Source organism: Dermochelys coriacea, chromosome 11 (genome assembly GCF_009764565.3).
Source record: "Dermochelys coriacea isolate rDerCor1 chromosome 11, rDerCor1.pri.v4, whole genome shotgun sequence".
Classification (NCBI taxonomy): Eukaryota; Metazoa; Chordata; order Testudines; family Dermochelyidae; genus Dermochelys; species Dermochelys coriacea.
In genome coordinates, this window is record NC_050078.2 from 33,415,272 (window position 1) to 33,432,922 (window position 17,651).

The 17,651-nt window shown below is 39.6% G+C and overlaps 1 protein-coding gene across 17 annotated transcripts in view; it reads left to right on the forward strand.

Moving 5' to 3' along the window:
- MARCHF7 (membrane associated ring-CH-type finger 7) overlaps positions 1 to 17,651 on the forward strand; it is a 39,500-nt gene that overhangs the window by 20,808 nt on the left and 1,041 nt on the right. For 9 of the 17 annotated variants that reach the window (XM_043505166.1, XM_043505164.1, XM_043505165.1 and 6 more), the window contains 6 exons: positions 499 to 666; positions 7,529 to 8,639; positions 8,920 to 9,089; positions 10,882 to 10,991; positions 12,791 to 12,904; positions 14,850 to 14,898. In XM_043505166.1, coding sequence (XP_043361101.1) covers positions 499 to 666; positions 7,529 to 8,639; positions 8,920 to 9,089; positions 10,882 to 10,991; positions 12,791 to 12,904; positions 14,850 to 14,898 — 1,722 coding nt within the window. Of the gene's footprint in view, positions 1 to 498; positions 667 to 7,528; positions 8,640 to 8,817; positions 9,090 to 10,881; positions 11,051 to 11,095; positions 12,041 to 12,790; positions 12,905 to 14,849; positions 14,899 to 17,651 lie in introns of those variants that run through there. The other 8 variants (XM_043505163.1, XM_043505162.1, XR_005295565.2 and 5 more) reach the window with 7 other exon arrangements.

The following is a 17,651-nucleotide window of genomic DNA, read 5'->3' on the forward strand; positions in this document are numbered from 1 at the left end:
CAGGTGGGGTTGCGAGCTCTGGTGGATCAAACAAAGCATGTTCAATATAACCTATAATGCAGTAAGTGGTTGTGGGTTTTTTTTTTTTGTTTGTTTTTTTTTGGCTCCCGAGGACAGCGTTCTATTGGGGGAGAGATGTATAACCAGTGTTTGAGAGCCACTGAAAAATCACATTTGTTCTTACCAAATCTGAAATACCTAACTCCTGCTTAGATGATGAAGCAGTTACAAAAATAAAATTGAAAAACACTTGCCATTTAAAAACAAAAACTGAACTTTTTTTGTACTGTGAACAAGAGCAGTTCAATTTGTAATTACTCATGGGCTGAGAATGTGTTCTGAGAAAACAAGTTTTAAGAAGCCCCTTTAGCATCAATGGAATTATACAGTAATACACCAAAGCAAATCAGATGTTTGAGTAAAACTGGCATTGATATTTTTGTGATACTGAAATTTTTAAACTACCAGTAGGATTTATACGGAGTTCTTGTTTTTTAGATTCCTCATGGAGGTATAATCAAGTTCCTAGATCTTCATCAGTGGTACTCAGTTCTCTGGGAACTGAGCTAGTGAGAGAGAGGAGAGAGCTAGAAAGGAGAACAGATCCATCTGTTAGCAGTCTTGTGGATTATAGTCACAGGAGTGGTGACTTTACATCTTCAGCATGTATGTATTGTGCAGCTGAAAGCTTGCAAATGCATAGGTTAACTTTTTGTTTGTTCCTTTAATGTTTCATGTCGCATGTAAAATATAACAAATGTACTTTAATTCTTTATAGCCTGTTGGTCCTCTTAACTCAACTGGTCAAATATGTAAATAAAAGTTTAACTTACTATCTAATTGCTGAACAGTTATCTCTGTCTAGATCTGGGTTTGAAAATGCCTTTTATGCATTTAACTGTAGATACAGTGGCAAACTATTTAAACTAAGCTGCAGGGATCTGTTGAACGGAGCTCTATGTTGAGTGAAACTTTATATTGCCTTGATGTGAATTTTCAGCAAACCTCTCTGCTCCCTCAACTTCTCAGCCTATTTTCCAATGAGAGATTTGTTTAATCCCTAAGTGTTCCCCAGTGGACGGAGAATAAGTATAAGCTAGGTTATTTGACTAACATCTATACATTGTGTCCCTCTTTCCTAACTGGTCCCTTGCCTGAGTGAATCAGCTCAGATATCTCACATGTAGACCATTTACCTACCAAGAAATTTCTACTATGCATCTTTTGAAGAGTAGAATGTGTTGAAAGAACAAGTGCAGAACAAAAATTACAAGTGAGTAGCTGTTGGTGAGTGTAGTGCACACACAACCAGCTTGAGACACTTACTTATAACCACAGAGGGCTTTATAAAAAAAACTTAACACAGACTAATACAACTTTGGGGTTCAAAGCAATCTTTGGACTTGAGTATTTGAGTGAGTATTTTAACAGAACCACATAATCCTTATGCCAGGCTTTCTTCCTATTTAAGCTGTTTTGGCCTTCGTAGAGCTACCCTACCTATCCAAGGAAAGACTCCTCACATATCCTTCTCACATCCAGTACACCAGTGCTTTAATGGTGTCTTCATGTAAAACTCTGTAGAATTCTCATGGGTATGGGAAAATAAAGGAAAAATATAGGCCCCAATTCTTCATTGTGATGTAGATAGTCAGTCTGCTGTGCTTGCATGGAGACTCTTTCAAGTCAGTGGGACTTCCTGCATGTAGAGATCACAATGCAAGATCGGGGTGCCTTAGTGCCTAAGGAAAGGATCTCTGTTTCCTTGCCAGTGGTAGCCTAGCATTAAATAGTGTAGAAACCTTGCTATGGCCCTAGTTGTGCAAGGAGAGCTATTCCAAAGGTTTCCTGCACCTGTGGAGAGCTATTTACTTCAAAGGGGTTCTGCCTGTGCAGTTCTCTTTCCAGTTTCAGGGCCTGTGTATCATGAGTTCAGAAATGTCATGTGATGCAGTGGATTATAATGCTATCTATACAGGGAAACATTTGACACCAGTTAATGAATTCAATTTTTAAAAAACAAGGAAACAAAGCAGTTTGTTTCATTACCTGGTTGCTTATCTGTTCCTCCTTTTTAAAAAAGATTCACTTTTTCCCAACCTTTTTTTTTCTTAAGGAAGGAGGCTATCTTCAGCTATGGCCGCTGGTCTTTTGGGGCTCAGACATAAAACAGGAACCCTGGTTCAGCTGCTGTAATGTCGAAGGAGTTGCTCTGGGAGTTAAATCCTTGTAGTGGCTGCATTCTGAAGACAAACTGCAGGATCTAAAGAAATCGTGCATCCAAAGAAGCAGCAGATGGATAATTTAAAAAAAAAAAAAAAAAAGCAGGGGAGGAGAGGATAGCAAATTAGAGGACTCAAGAATAACATTATAATTGGGTGGTTGGATCATATGGCTGTGTTAAGCCAATTGACATCTGGATAGCAAACTGAGCAACTGAGAGCAATAATACTAAATAATTAGTCATATGACCCAGTCTGAGCCAACTGGATGGTTGAGCCATTGAACAGTGTCATAGATTCTAAAGTGTCAGAGTTGTTAATGAAAGCCAATGTTAGTAATAAACTTGCTAGTCAACAGTTAATCTTAGTATAACTAAATTTTTTTTACTGAGGGATTATTGAAATTGTGGGTGTGGCTTTTTTTTTTTTTTTACTGTATTGGAGTTATTTGAGCACTTAGATGTTAAACAAGATGCTTTTTCTTTTCACTGCATCTGATTATCATTCCTATTGAAGTTGTAGGACATTTAAAGATCTCTAACTGAAGCTACTACTACTACTAAACTTAATCAGTAGCGGCCACATAACCTTTGAGTAGTTTTTGAAACTACAGTTTCTGTTGTCTGTTTTCAGGTGTAGTTGGGATTAAATATTCCACAAAGCTGTTAAACTCCTTTTTTTTTTTTTAAATACTGTAACTATATCAGAATGCCTTTATTTTGGGAGAGGAGGAAATATGCTTTATCTATACATTTTGCATTCTCGACATATTTTAATGACTGTTATTTGTCACTGAAATTATTAGACTGATCTGAATATTTACTTCAAAAGGTCCAAACTGGTTGGAGATTGAATAGGTATTAAATAGAATACTGTTTATATATGCAGTTTGCTGTTATATAAGTATTGTGCTTACATAATGTCAGTTGACAGATATTATTTTAATGTTCATTAAGTTGATCCCTCCATACAAGGAATGCTGAATCATAAGGTGGTAGTTTGAATAAAATACAGATAAGGATTGTGGGGTATATGCAGCTGCTATTGACTTAATGCACTGCTTTCAGTTGATCTGAAATCTATTTAATAATCTAATCCTGTTCACAAAGGGAACAATACTCAGTTTAGACTATCTACAACCTATCTTGCCCCAACCTTTAAAGTCTTTAAAAATGAGTACAACATAACCCTAGACTCGCTGTAATTCAGTTGGATAACTTTTAAATGACTGGTTTCAGAGTAGCAGCCATGTTAGTCTGTATTCGCAAAAAGAAAAGGAGGACTTGTGGCACCTTAGACTAACAAATTTATTAGAGCATAAATTATTAGCTCACGAAAGCTTATGCTCTAATAAATTTGTTAATCTCTAAGGTGCCACAAGTACTCGTTTTTCTTTTTACTGTAAGGAGAGTGATCACTTAAGATAAGCCATCACCAGCAGCAGGGGGGGAAAAGAGGAAAACCTTTCATGGTGACAAGCAAGGTAGGCTATTTCCAGCAGTTAACAAAAATATCTGAGGAACAGTGCGGGGTTGGTTGGGGTGGGGGGGAGAAATAACATGGGGAAATAGTTTTACTTTGTGTAATGACTCATCCATTCCCAGTCTCTATTCAAGCCTAAACTAATTGTATCCAGTTTGCAAATTAATTCCAATTCAGCAGTCTCTCGTTGGAGTCTGTTTTTGAAGCTTTTTTGTTGAAGGATAGCCACCCTCAGGTCTGTAATCGAGTGACCAGAGAGACTGAAGTGTTCTCCAAGTGGTTTTTGAATGTTATAATTAATTGACGTCTGATTTGTGTCCATTCATTCTTTTACGTAGAGACTGTCCAGTTTGGCCAATGTACATGGCAGAGGGGCATTGCTGGCACATGATGGCATATATCACACTGGTAGATGCGCAGGTGAACAAGCCTCTGATAGTGTGGCTGATGTGATTAGGCCCTATGATGGTGTCCCCTGAATAGATACATGGACAGAGTTGGCAACGGGCTTTGTTGCAAGGATAGGTTCCTGGGTTAGTGATTCTGTTGTGTGGTGTGTGGTTGCTGGTGAGTATTTGCTTCAGGTTGGGGGGCTGTCTGTAAGCAAGGACTGGCCTGTCTCCCAAGATCTGTGAGAGTGATGGATCGTCCTTCAGGATAGGTTGTAGATGTTTTAGTTGGGGGCTGAAGGTGATGGCTAGTGGCGTTCTGTTATTTTCTTTGTTGGGCCTGTCCTGTAGTAGGTGACTTCTGGGTACTCTTCTGGCTCTGTCAATCTGTTTCTTCACTTCAGCAGGTGGGTATTGTAGTTGTAGGAATGCATGATAGAGATCTTGTAGGTGTTTGTCTGAGGGGTTGGAGCAAATGCGGTTATATAGTAGAACTTGGCTGTAGACAATGGATCGTGTGGTATGATCTGGATGAAAGCTAGAGGCATGTAGGTAGGAATAGCGGTCAGTAGGTTTCAGATATAGGGTGGCGTTTATGTGACCATCGCTTATTAGCACCGTAGTGTCCAGGAAGTGGATCTCTTGTGTGGACTGGTCCAGGCTGAGGTTGATGGTGGGATGGAAATTGTTGAAGTCATGGTGGAATTCCTCAAGGGCTTCTTTTCCATGGGTCCAGATGATGAAGAAGTCGTCATCAATGTAGCGCAAGTAGAGTAGGGGCATTAGGGGACGAGAGCTGAGGAAGCGTTGTTCTAAGTCAGCCATAAAAATGTTGGCATACTGTGGGGCCATGCGGGTACCCATTGCAGTGCCGCTGATTTGAAGGTATACATTGTCCCCAAATGTGAAATAGTTATGGGTGAGGACAAAGTCACAAAGTTCAGTCACCAGGTTAGCCGTGACATTATCGGGGATACTGTTCCTGACGGCTTGTAGTCCATTTTTGTGTGGAATGTTGGTGTAGAGGGCTTCTACATCCATAGTGGCTAGGATGGTGTTTTTAGGAAGATCACCGCTGGATTGTAGTTTCCTCAGGAAGTCAGTGGTGTCTTGAAGATAGCTGGGAGTGCTGGTAACGTAGGGCCTGAGGAGGGAGTCTACATAGCCAGACAATCCTGCTGTCAGGGTGCCAATGCCTGAGATGATGGGGCGTCCAGGATTTCCAGGCTTATGGATCTTGGGTAGCAGATAGAATACCCCAGGTCAGGGTTCTAGGGGTGTGTCTGTGCGGATTTGTTCTTGTGCTTTTTCAGGGAGTTTCTTGAGCAAATGCTGGAGTTTCTTTTGGTAACTCTGTGGGATCAGAGGGTAATGGCTTGTAGGAAGTGGTGTTGGAGAGCTGCCTAGTAGCCTCTTGTACTCCGACCTATTCATGATGACGACAGCACCTCCTTTGTCAGCCTTTTTGATTATGATGTCAGAGTTGTTTCTGAAGCTGTGAATGGCATTGTGTTCTGCATGGCTGAGGTTATGGGGCAAGCGATGCTGCTTTTCCACAATTTCAGCTCGTGCACGTCGGCGGAAGCACTCTATATAGAAGTCCAGGCTGCTGTTTCGACCTTCAGGAGGAATCCACCCAGAAACCTTCTTTTTGGAGTGGTGGTAGGAAGGTCTCTGTGGGTTAATATGTTGGTCGGAGGTGTGTTGTAAATATTCCTTGAGTCTGAGACCTCGAAAATAGGATTCTAGGTCACCACAGAACTGTATCATATTCGTGGGGGTGGAGGGGCAAAAGGAGAGGCCCCGAGATAGGACAGATTCTTCTGCTGGGCTATCTCGGGGCCTCTCCTTTTGCCCCTCCACCCCCACGAATATGATACAGTATGCTAACATTTTTATGGCTGACTTAGAACAACGCTTCCTCAGCTCTCGTCTCCTAATGCCCCTACTCTACTTGCGCTACATTGATGACATCTTCTTCATCATCTGGACCCATGGAAAAGAAGCCCTTGAGGAATTCCACCATGACTTCAACAATTTCCATCCCACCATCAACCTCAGCCTGGACCAGTCCACACAAGAGATCCACTTCCTGGACACTACGGTGCTAATAAGCGATGGTCACATAAACGCCACCCTATATCTGAAACCTACTGACCGCTATTCCTACCTACATGCCTCTAGCTTTCATCCAGATCATACCACACGATCCATTGTCTACAGCCAAGCTCTACTATATAACCGCATTTGCTCCAACCCCTCAGACAGAGACAAACACCTACAAGATCTCTATCATGCATTCCTACAACTACAGTACCCACCTGCTGAAGTGAAGAAACAGACTGACAGAGCCAGAAGAGTACCCAGAAGTCATCTACTACAGGACAGGCCCAACAAAGAAAATAACAGAACGCCAGTAGCCATCACCTTCAGCCCCCAGCTAAAACCTCTCCAATGCATCATCAAGGATCTACAACCTATCCTGAAGGACTACCCAATCACTCTCACAGATCTTGGGAGACAGACCAGTCCTTGCTTACAGACAGCCCCCCAATCTGAAGCAAATACTCACCAGCAACCACACACCACACAACAGAACCACTAACCCAGGAACCTATCCTTGCAACAAAGCCCGTTGCCAACACTGTCCACGTATCTATTCAGGGGATACCATCATAGGGCCTAATCACATCAGCCACACTATCAGAGGCTCGTTCACCTGCGCATCTACCAATGTGATATATGCCATCATGTGCCAGCAATGCCCCTCTGCCATGTACATTGGCCAAACTGGACAGTCTCTACGTAAAAGAATGAATGGACACAAATCAGACGTCAAGAATTATAACGTTCAAAAACCAGTTGGAGAACACTTCAGTCTCTCTGGTCACTCGATTACAGACCTGAGGGTGGCTATCCTTCAACAAAAAAGCTTCAAAAACAGACTCCAACGAGAGACTGCTGAATTGGAATTAATTTGCAAACTAGATACAATTAACTTAGGCTTGACTAGAGACTGGGAATGGATGAGTCATTACACAAAGTAAAACTATTTCCCCATGTTATTTCTCCCCCCCCCACCCCAACCCACCCCCCACTGTTCCTCAGATATTCTTGTTAACTGCTGGAAATAGCCTACCTTGCTTGTCACCATGAAAGGTTTTCCTCCTTCCCCCCCCCCCCCCCCGCTGTTGGTGATGGCTTATCTTAAGTGATCACTCTCCTTACAGTGTGTATGATAAACCCATTGTTTCATGTTCTCTGTGTGTGTATATCAATCTCCCCTCTGTATTTTCTACCAAATGCATCGATGAAGTGAGCTGTAGTTCACAGAAGCTTATGCTCTAATAAATTTGTTAGTCTCTAAGGTGCCACAAGTACTCCTTTTCTTTTTAAATGACTGTACATTTTGTGTCTCTTTCTCTTCTATTGTAGATCTTCAGGATAGACCTGCCTCTTCATATGCACAAGGAGCAAGACCAAAAGATAATTCATTGAGCACTTTGAGACTGAATACATCCATGAACCGCCAGCTGCCTTCTGAACATGAATCATCTTTATTATCCGGAGTCTCCAGCAGGAGCTCTTCAAGATCTAACTATTCTAAAAGGGAAATGGAATCTTCCCAAAGGAATATACAGCCAGAGTTTACCCACATTGCCATTAGAGATGAAATTCCTTCCACAAGCAGCACTGAAAGGATTCCGTCTCAAAGATCACTCAGTGAGCCTCCAGCAGATACTGAAGGAAGGCGTACAACTAGACAATTACTATCTCGTTTAGCTTCTAGTATGTCCTCTACATTTTTCTCACGGAGGTCTAGCCAAGACTCATTAAATGCAAGATCATCAGATTCTGAAGATTCATGTGTTCTCCCAAGAGTTCAAACTTCTACCCAATCTAGCACTAATGCAACTGCACGTCCTGAAGTTCCAGGCATTCAGACACCTGAAGCTTCTCAGGGATTTAGCTTCCTTAGACGAAGATGGGGTTTATCAGGTGTTTCACAGAATCATAGTTCTGATTCAAGTCCTGAAAGTTACAGACAAGAGTCTGAAAGTAGAAATACAGGATCCTGGTTATCATCATCTCTAAGAAATAGATGTACACCTCTGTTCTCCAGAAGAAGGCGAGAAGGAAGAGATGAATCTGCAAGAACTTCTATCTCTGATACACCTGCTAGATCACTACACCTCTTTAGGAGAAGAGAGTCTAGCGAAGAGACTGCACTTGAAGCACAGAGCCGCTCCCCTGGGGCTGCTGCCAACAGACCACCAAGATCAGCAGTATCTAGCAGTCCTACAATTACTGCTTCCACACCAGATTCAGCTCACAGTAGAAGAAATTCTGGAATATCAGGAATTCTTCCCGGCTCTTTATTCCGGTTTGCAGTACCCCCAGCATTAGGAAGCAGCATATCTGACAATGTTATGATAACGGTAGATATTATTCCCTCAGGTTGGAATCAACCTGATGGAGAAGAAAGTGACAAGTCTAAAGTATTACCTTCAAGAGATCCTGAAAGACTCCAGAAAATTAAAGAGAGGTAAATTAGTATGATATTCCCAGTCAATAAAACATCTGAATGGGTTAATAGACTTAATGAGACTTTACTTTAAAGTAATTTAAAGGGGCCTCTTATTTTGAGATAGTTGCAACTCAATTCTGTGGCACTTACAATGTCACTTATCTTCAAATAAACTTGTTTTAAACTCCTTTTTCAGGTGTGAGAACTATTTGTCAAAGGGATTAAAGTTTGGAAAAAATGCCATACACGTGTAACTTCCACCTCTATTTGAAAAAAAAACTGCTTTCTTCCTACTCAGCCTCCTGTTAGAGGACACTGAAGAGGAGGAAGGTGATTTATGTAGAATCTGCCAGATGTCATCTGCATCTTCTACCAACCTCTTAATAGAGCCGTGCAAATGTACTGGAAGTCTGCAATATGTTCATCAGGAATGCATGAAAAAATGGCTGCAGTCCAAGATTAATTCTGGTAAGATAGACCTTTTTTAGAACAAAGTCTTTTCCAGATTAAGTGAAAGGTGTGTTGTTGGAATGACTAATTATTGCAGTAAAAATCGTACAATCTTGGAAGATCATTTGATTTGTTAAATGTGCAAAACAGTTGGAGACAAACCAAGAGAAGCATGAAAATTCTGAAAGGTATACCTGGCAATCCTAGTTTGTCTTTATACATGTAATTTTCAAAGTATCCCAAAATGCTTGGGGAATTCGGATTCAGTATCTGGTGTTGCTGGGATTTACTAATAAGATGGTATAAATACTCTATTTTTTTTTTATTTGTTAAAATACCTTACATTTTGATTTGTTTCTTCATGCTAAATTGGGGGGAGAGGTAGATATGCTGGAGGGTAGGGATAGGGTCCGGAGTGACGTAGACAAATTGGAGGACTGGGCCAAAAGAAATCTGAGGTTCAACAAGGACAAGTGCAGAGTCCTGCACTTAGAACGGAAGAATCCCATGCACTGCTACAGGCTGGGGACTGACTGGTTAAGTGGCAGTTCTATGGAAAAGGACCTCGGGATTACAGTGGATGAGAAGCTGGATATGAGTCAACAGTGTGCCATTGTTGCCAAGAAGGCTAATGGCATATTGAGCTGCATTAGTAGGAGCGTTGCCAGCAGATCGAGGAAAATGGTTATTCCCCTCTATTCAGCACTGGTGAGGCCACATCTGGAGTACTGTGTCCAATTTTGGCCCCCACACTACAGAAAAGACGTGGACAGATTGGAGAGAGTCCAGTGGAGGGCAATGAAAATGATAGGGCTGGGGCACATGATTTATGAGGAGAGGCTGAGGGAACTGGGCTTATTTAGTCTGCAGAAGAGAAGAGTGAGGGGGGGATTTGATAGCAGCCTTCAACTACCTGAAGGGGATTCCACAGAGGTTGGGGCTAGGCTGTTTAGTGGTGGCAAATGACAGAACAAGGAGCAATGGTGTCAAGTTGCAGTGAGGTTGGATATTAGGAAACACTGTTTCACTAGGAGGGTGGTGAAACATTGGAATAGGTTACCTAGGGAGGTGGTAGAACCTCTATCCTTAGAGGTTTTAAAGGCCCCGCTTGACAAAACCTTAGCTGGGATGATTTAGTTGGGGTTGGTTCTGCTTTGAGCAGGGGGTTGAACTACATGACCTCCTGGGTCTCTTCCAACCCTAATCTATGATTCTGTAACTTTTTAATTATAATGACTTTATAACAAGGAACAGTATGGCAGAGTTATAAGTATTGTGGAATCTTAGCATTCCTTAGTGGTATCAAATCTGCTCAAATGAATGCCTTGTTTTAAGGAATATTAACATTATTCAGAATAGCCATAGTTTTAAACTAGTTGTTTAGCTGCAGAGCACATGAAAGTGGAAAATATGGGAAATTTTTCAGAAAATGGGTATGTCCACATCTTTAAAAGCTGGTATTGCAGTCCAAAAAATCGCTGTTCATTAAAAAACTTCAGCACTTAACAGTTTTATGCTGCTTTTAGGTATTGGCCTATATATGTGGATGGCATTGAGATTAAAAGTAGTTTTGGGGTTTTGCTGAACTGTCAGAGGCGTATAAGATATAAAACAAGTAAACTTTGACAAAAAAGTCTACTGTTAAATCATAACCCAGTAACAGATGTTCCCTACCGTGACTTCAACACTATTGCTGTCATACTGCCTTTTTGTTTAATCTTGCTATGTAAAATAAAATTGAGTCAATAATTTAGACCATAACATCTAGCCTTGAATATATGATCTGCCTTTCTTGTTTTGTTTCCATCAGGTTCTTCTTTGGAAGCAGTAACTACCTGTGAGCTGTGTAAAGAGAAGTTGCATCTTAATCTTGAGGATTTTGATATTCATGAACTCTATAGGGCACATGCAAATGAACAAGTTAGTATATTTTGCCTAATTTGGTAAGTGTCAGCCTAGTGCTGGAAGTTTGGTTTTTTTGGTTTTGGGGGGGGTTTTTTTGTGTGTTTTTTTTTTTTTTGGTGGTTTTTTTTTTTTTTTTTTTTTTTTTTTTTTTTTAAAGAGAAATTGGTCAGATACCATGTACATAATATAAATGTTTTTAGGCCATATTCTGTATATCTGTTCTTAGCAGTTACTCTACTTGATGTGTCTGAAATAAGATTATATGAACCTAGGATCATATTCCAGATGGATTCAAGATGGTGGTCTAGCTTTCTGCATACTTAAATGTCCATATCAAAGGCGTGATTAAAAACTCCTTACAACTCCACAATCTCTTCTAATTAGACTGGTAGACAACTTGAAAAATTTCCCCCTAAAATTTGCTATCCTGCTGCTTGCCCCACCTAGACAAAAACAAAAATGAGGCCCTGAAATAGTCACTCACTGCTTAAGATATCAGCATACTTAAAAAGAAACACTATCTTCCTTTTTTAGTTGTTTCTAACACACTTTTTGAGTGCATATAGTGTATTTTTCTACGTACGTATCCTACAGATGGCTACTGAGAAAGTACAAAATTTTGTTCAAAGGTTTTTCCTATGCTTTTAGCTTGGTACTTTACCTTTGTGAATATAGTACAACCTCAGTTATGTGAATAATATTGGTAAGTTCAAATAACTGAAATTTCCAGATTTGAAATTTAAATATAATTGTTAAATAAGGACATGACCCAATTTATTCATAACAAGGAAATTGAAAGCTAAGGTTTGCATTATGTGTACTCTGAATCAGGTCTCAACCTAGGCACATATGTGGGTGTCCAAGAGGGAAAAAACGCAATCTTTTTTAACTAACTATAAGAATCCAGTCACTTGGGGCCAGATCATGAACGTACTACTTGCATCAGTTAACAGATGCTCACAGAACTAGTATAATTGAAATCAATGGGACTACACCTAGAGTAATTGCTCACTGGTGGGAGTATGGGATTTGCAATTCGTTCCTAAGGAACTGACTTTTTTTTTTTTTTTTTTTTTTTTTTTAAACGAAACTATTGCAACACTATTGTATGCAGTGTAGTTATAGCCTTGTCGGGCCCAGGAGATTAGAGAGACAAAGTAGGTGAGATAGTATCTTTTATTGGACCAACTTCTGTTGGTGAGAGAGAAAGAGACAGCTTTCAAGCTTGTCTTTCTCATCAACAGAAGTTGGGCCAGTAATTGCTACACTAGTCATTTCAAGTTCTTTTGTATTGCCCTACTTTAAAACTTTAACGGCAGAAAAAATAATCATTAACTATTGAAAGTTAGTTTCCTTTCCTCCTCCTCTTCTCCCCCCCCCCCCTTTACTGGATGAAGTTGCATACTTTTTCCTGTTACCTTTGAATGGCTCTCTCCAGTTGAGAGAAGAGAGGTTAGAGGGCATTTTGCTTTCTGCTGTTCAGCACTGAAATGAGCTAATAATTTTGGGATCTATGAAAACAACTGCTTAAGTCATAAAAAGCCCTGATCCTCCAATGCTGGCTCATAGACTACTCCCATTGACTTCAATGGAAGTTCTTGTATGAGTAAAATCTATTTTCATGAATAAGAGTCTTGATCAGACCTAATCAGTTTTTAGTTATGATTTCATAACTACTTGAAGCACTAAGATCAGAAATGTAGTAGGAGATATTTTAAAGCCTCTGCATCTATTATCCTCCCTCAGCATGCTATCATTGAAACTTGGCACTGGTATGCTTTTCATTGTTGAATTTTTCTCCTGTCCCCTTCAAGGCAGACTATGAATTTATCAGCTCTGGTCTCTACCTTGTAGTGTTGTTACACTTGTGTGAACAACGCTTTTCTGATATGCTGGGAACTGCAAGTGAGGCCAGCACACGTGTCAGGGTGAGTGTCTCATTTTATGGGTAGCGTCCACTTGTGTAAACATTCAGGTTGTTGTTTGGTGAGGTTTTTACCTTGCTATGCTCATACACTTACAGCTCATTTCCTGTGTAATTTATTTTGTAACCTCTAAAAATGTGGTTATGCAGTCTAGCATAATGGGGTCATGATTTTAATTGGGGCTTCTAGGTGCTACCATAGTACAAGTAGTAATGATAAAATCATAGTTCCTGTCTTCATGGGAATTGCATCATGCAATATTAAAGTGTATTTTGCTGACAAGACTATTAGTGGTTAAAATAAACAGGGCATCGAATATTTTGGGGGTCTGCTATGATAATGAAAACAGATGTGTTCAAAAAGTCAAAATGTAATTTCACAAAAGTCAGAGGAGTAAATCTTAACTTGAAAAAATCTGATTACAAAAATCTACAGTTGTGCAAGATGTACAATTCCAAATATCAAAATCACAGATGTATTCAACCAGTCTTAAAGATATCACAGTACACTAATATGCTAGTATCCCTTTATTATAGGATTAGGACCTGAACTTGTAAACACCCATTTGCAGGATTTGGCCCTTAGTTTGCATTTATGTAGTGCATTGTAGCTTGCCAATTTAGAGTGCAATTCAAGAAATAACTAGAGGAAACTTTTCCTAGTCATATGGTTGGATATTTATCCTTAAAGTGGCACTTACTTATTTAGGAGTATAATAAACTATGTACTAGTAATTCAGTATCACTGGACATCTTTCTTTGACCAAAGTCTGATGTAGCAACCTAGTTATATAGCTAGAAGCTCTTTGGTATCCTATAATGGAAAAAAGCTCTTTAGTAAATTTAGCTATTGAAAAGCTAGTCCTTTTGACAAGAAGAAAAACTGCAGAAAGTGTCAACTTATTCCATGAAACCTTCAAATTATCAACACATGGCCATGTCTATTTTTTGTTTTGTACCAGATAGTAGGCCTAGACTTGTAAACATTTGGGGTAGGGAATTTGACTCTAATCTCCTACTATGCAGGGTCATGTACATTTATGGTGCTACACATATAAAATATATTCTTATCACTACAACTTACAATTTATGGTGTACTGAATGTGGTTCTGAAGGCAGCTATAACTAATAATTAAATTTTAATTGCTAAAAATCTAGGTTAAGGATTTCAGTGATGCCAGGGGATTTGTATACCCCATTTTCATGAAAGCTAATGGGAAACTGGGCACCCAACTGTCTGAGTTTTGAAAATCTCCACCCTAATCTTTTAAAGCATTAAAGTTGTAATTAGTGACTTATTTTATTTTTTTAAGCCTTCTATTTACTATAGTTTGCATAGGTTCCTTGGTGTAGATTCTCTGACCACCATTAGTCAAGTGGGTTTTACTTCTCCATAAAATCCCACTATATTCAGATTAATGTAGATGAAATGAGTTCACATAATCAAGTCATTACGCATTAGCTCAATTTATATACCAAGTTAATTTGATGTGTTTTGTTTATATGTTACAAAATGTAATTATATAAATTACATTTTGTAACACTAGGAACAAAATAGCTTTTATGAAAGTTTTTCCCATTGCCATAACTGACTGACTATAATTTGACTCTTTAAAATTAGACATGTTTTGCAGAATATAGAATATGAACATGACACTATTGACTTCACTGTCAGGATTCTTTTTGACACAGTGGAGATTCACACTTCCAATTGGTATTGCACAATAGTCTGATACAATGTGCCTTATTTTTTTTTAATAACTTAAACTTTGTACTGATGGCTTATGCTGATTTGTCCCTTAGGAATGGCTTTGGGGTAAAGGCATAAAATGCATTTTTTTTTTTAATTTTTTTTAAAGAAGAAAGCAAACCTCTGTGCTAACTTGTTGCAAGTTTCTGCAGATTATTTTGCAACGTTTAAATTCTCTCTCTTTTTGCCTTGTTTCTAGTTTATTAACCTTGCAAGAACTCTTCAGGCACATATGGAAGATATTGAAAGTAGGTGGCTTTTCCCTCACAGATTCGTTCAGTTTCACTTCAGGTTAAGCCAACATAGGGAAACTAAACTGAAAATCCTGCTTGCTATAGTACCAAACATTTAGCTGGTTTGTGAGTTTATACAGCAGTGGCTATTTTATCATGTAACACTGGAAGGATGGTGCAGGTGAATTGGCATCTAGATTAAGGGCTCAAATTAGCTTTCCTAAATCTTTATAGTCTGTTGGAGTTGATTTATTTTTTGAGACCAGTAGGACTATCCTCTGTAATTGAAGCCTGTGCATAACAGTACCAGGATTCTTTAATTATTCAGATTAACTTGTCTCCATTTATTGGAGTAATTAGTTCCCAAATTGTAGTTTATGGTCACTTGGTGGTGCCTGCAGCCTGTTACCTTTTTATAGGCGTTTTATTAGGGGAAGGTAGCTTAAATTGCAATTGAGACCACTTAAGTGATGCACATCCGTCCCTCTCTGGCTCCCGCAACCTGAACCATTTTGGTTATTCCTCTTTGTTAGTACCTGCTTTTGTGATACACACGGGCCGGTTGCAAGACCTCTAGCAGAGTGAAAGTATAGCAACTGGGTAAACTTTTCACTACCTCGTTCCTGTGCCCTGGGCTACACTGGCAGAAGCCCGCGTAGCCTAGTGCTTAAACTTGCATGGATCTAAGTGTTGTTTTTTTGCTTGTTGCTACGTGTAGACATTGGAAAGATATTGATGACTACTTTGATTTGTCAACCTCAATGTATGGATGACTCTTTATAGAAAAATGGAATACAGGTCATAAGGTCTGAATATGATTTCCATCCATGAGATGCAGTGTCCAGAGTACTATAAAGATAATTCTTTGCTTGTGCTACAGGAAACAAATTCTGATTTAGTTTCATGGGCCTGAATCTATGACTTCATATGGTAACGATCTAGTTGTTATCTAGCTAATATTTTTCCAAAACAAAGGTGACCAGAATTTTTTATAAAATAACTTATTCCTCATGTAGGTAGTTGTTCCTTTTTATAGTACAAACGAATTCCGGAATGAGCCTTGTTTCACCTGGAGTTTGATCTGTAGAGAATTTGACAGGTGATTTATCAATTGGCCTAAACATTGTTTGGGAGTCTGAAATTGTAAAAACTGTGGTAAGGGAGAGCATATTTAATGCACAAACTAATTTTAGTTTTTGAGGGGAAGGGGAGAATTGAGGCCAGGCTTCCCTTTTAACTTATACTTAGGCTTGGCACAATTGAATTTAAATTGGTAGTCATCACTAAATGTTGATTTTTACCTGACACAGAAATCAATGGAAAAAAATGTCCATCAATAATAGCAGTCTGAGCGTAGCTTTCCCTACACCTTGCACCCACAGGGATGTGGTGGTATTGGTGTACAGAAAGCCCTCTGCAGCCTTGTAGTGGCCCTGTTCACTCACTCACTCTCTGGGAGTGTGAGAGCTGTCCCCAGAAAGGAGGTGTTCAGCAGTGGGTGACCTCCCCCACTCTTGGGGGCTTGTCTTCCTCCCTGTAGTCCTGGCCAGAAATGTCTGCTCAGTCCCACCAGCACCACAGCCTTCCCTGCACCCTCCGCTTCCAGGGCTCCAGTTTCCCCAACAATGCAGGGAATCTATAACCCTGCTGTGAAAACTGTATTAAATTGGTAAAATCAGGGGAGGAAAGGTTAAAAATAAATACTGATTTGAATTTATAACCCCCCCTCCCCCCAAAATTGAATTCTGCCACAGCTACTTATATTGCAGCTATTCATGAACAAGTTGTTCCTGAACGCAAGTAGGTTTATCCAAGATGGTTCAAAAGAACTTACACTGACAGTTTTCCATATAGATGATCCTAAGCTATCTCCCATTTTAGTGCTGTGTTAAGACATACTTGTTGAAATTCTTCTTTTTTCATACTAAACAGTTCAGGGCACTAAACGGTAACAACTGCATTGCTCACCCAAAAGGCAGTTGCGCTTCTGTGGTGGTGGAAGTGATTGCTGTGTGTACACAAAAAGAAAAGGAGTACTTGTGGCACCTTAGAGACTAACAAATTTATTTGAGCATAAGCTTTCGTGAGCTACAGCTCACTTCATCGGATGCATCCGATGAAGTGAGCTGTAGCTCACGAAAGCTTATGCTCAAATAAATTTGTTAGTCTCTAAGGTGCCACAAGTACTCCTTTTCTTTTTGCAAATACAGACTAACATGGCTGCTACTCTGAAACCTGTGTGTACACAAACATCTTAGAGCACGTCAGGATGTGTGTTGCATATATGTACATCACAATCTTTTCCACAGCTTGCAAATGTGTATTCTTTTGTCTGTTTCCCTCTCATGCAGCCCTATATAAATTTTTACCACCATTTTCTATAGCACATAGTACTAGAGAATCTCTGAAAATTGTTACTTCGAAGCAAAAATAAGTGACACAGATGGCTGACAGCTTCGTAAAACTATTCATTTTCTAAAGTATCCTCTGTTGGGATAATGAATCTTTTGATATTTTAGAAATACCTGAACATACTCTGTTCACTTTGACTTTTTCTATCCCACAACCACCACTGTTAGTGTTTCCCTATCATAGCTACTGATAGTCACCAAAAAGGGCCAGTTTGTACTCAGGCATAAGCAGGTGCAGGTGTTTGGGTGTGGGTTTTTTTATTATTTAAGCCAATGGCAGCTGCATGTGATGTTGGTGATAGATTTTTCTAGGAGCTTGCATTCTACTTGGAAAATCTTGCATTTTAACATGGATTT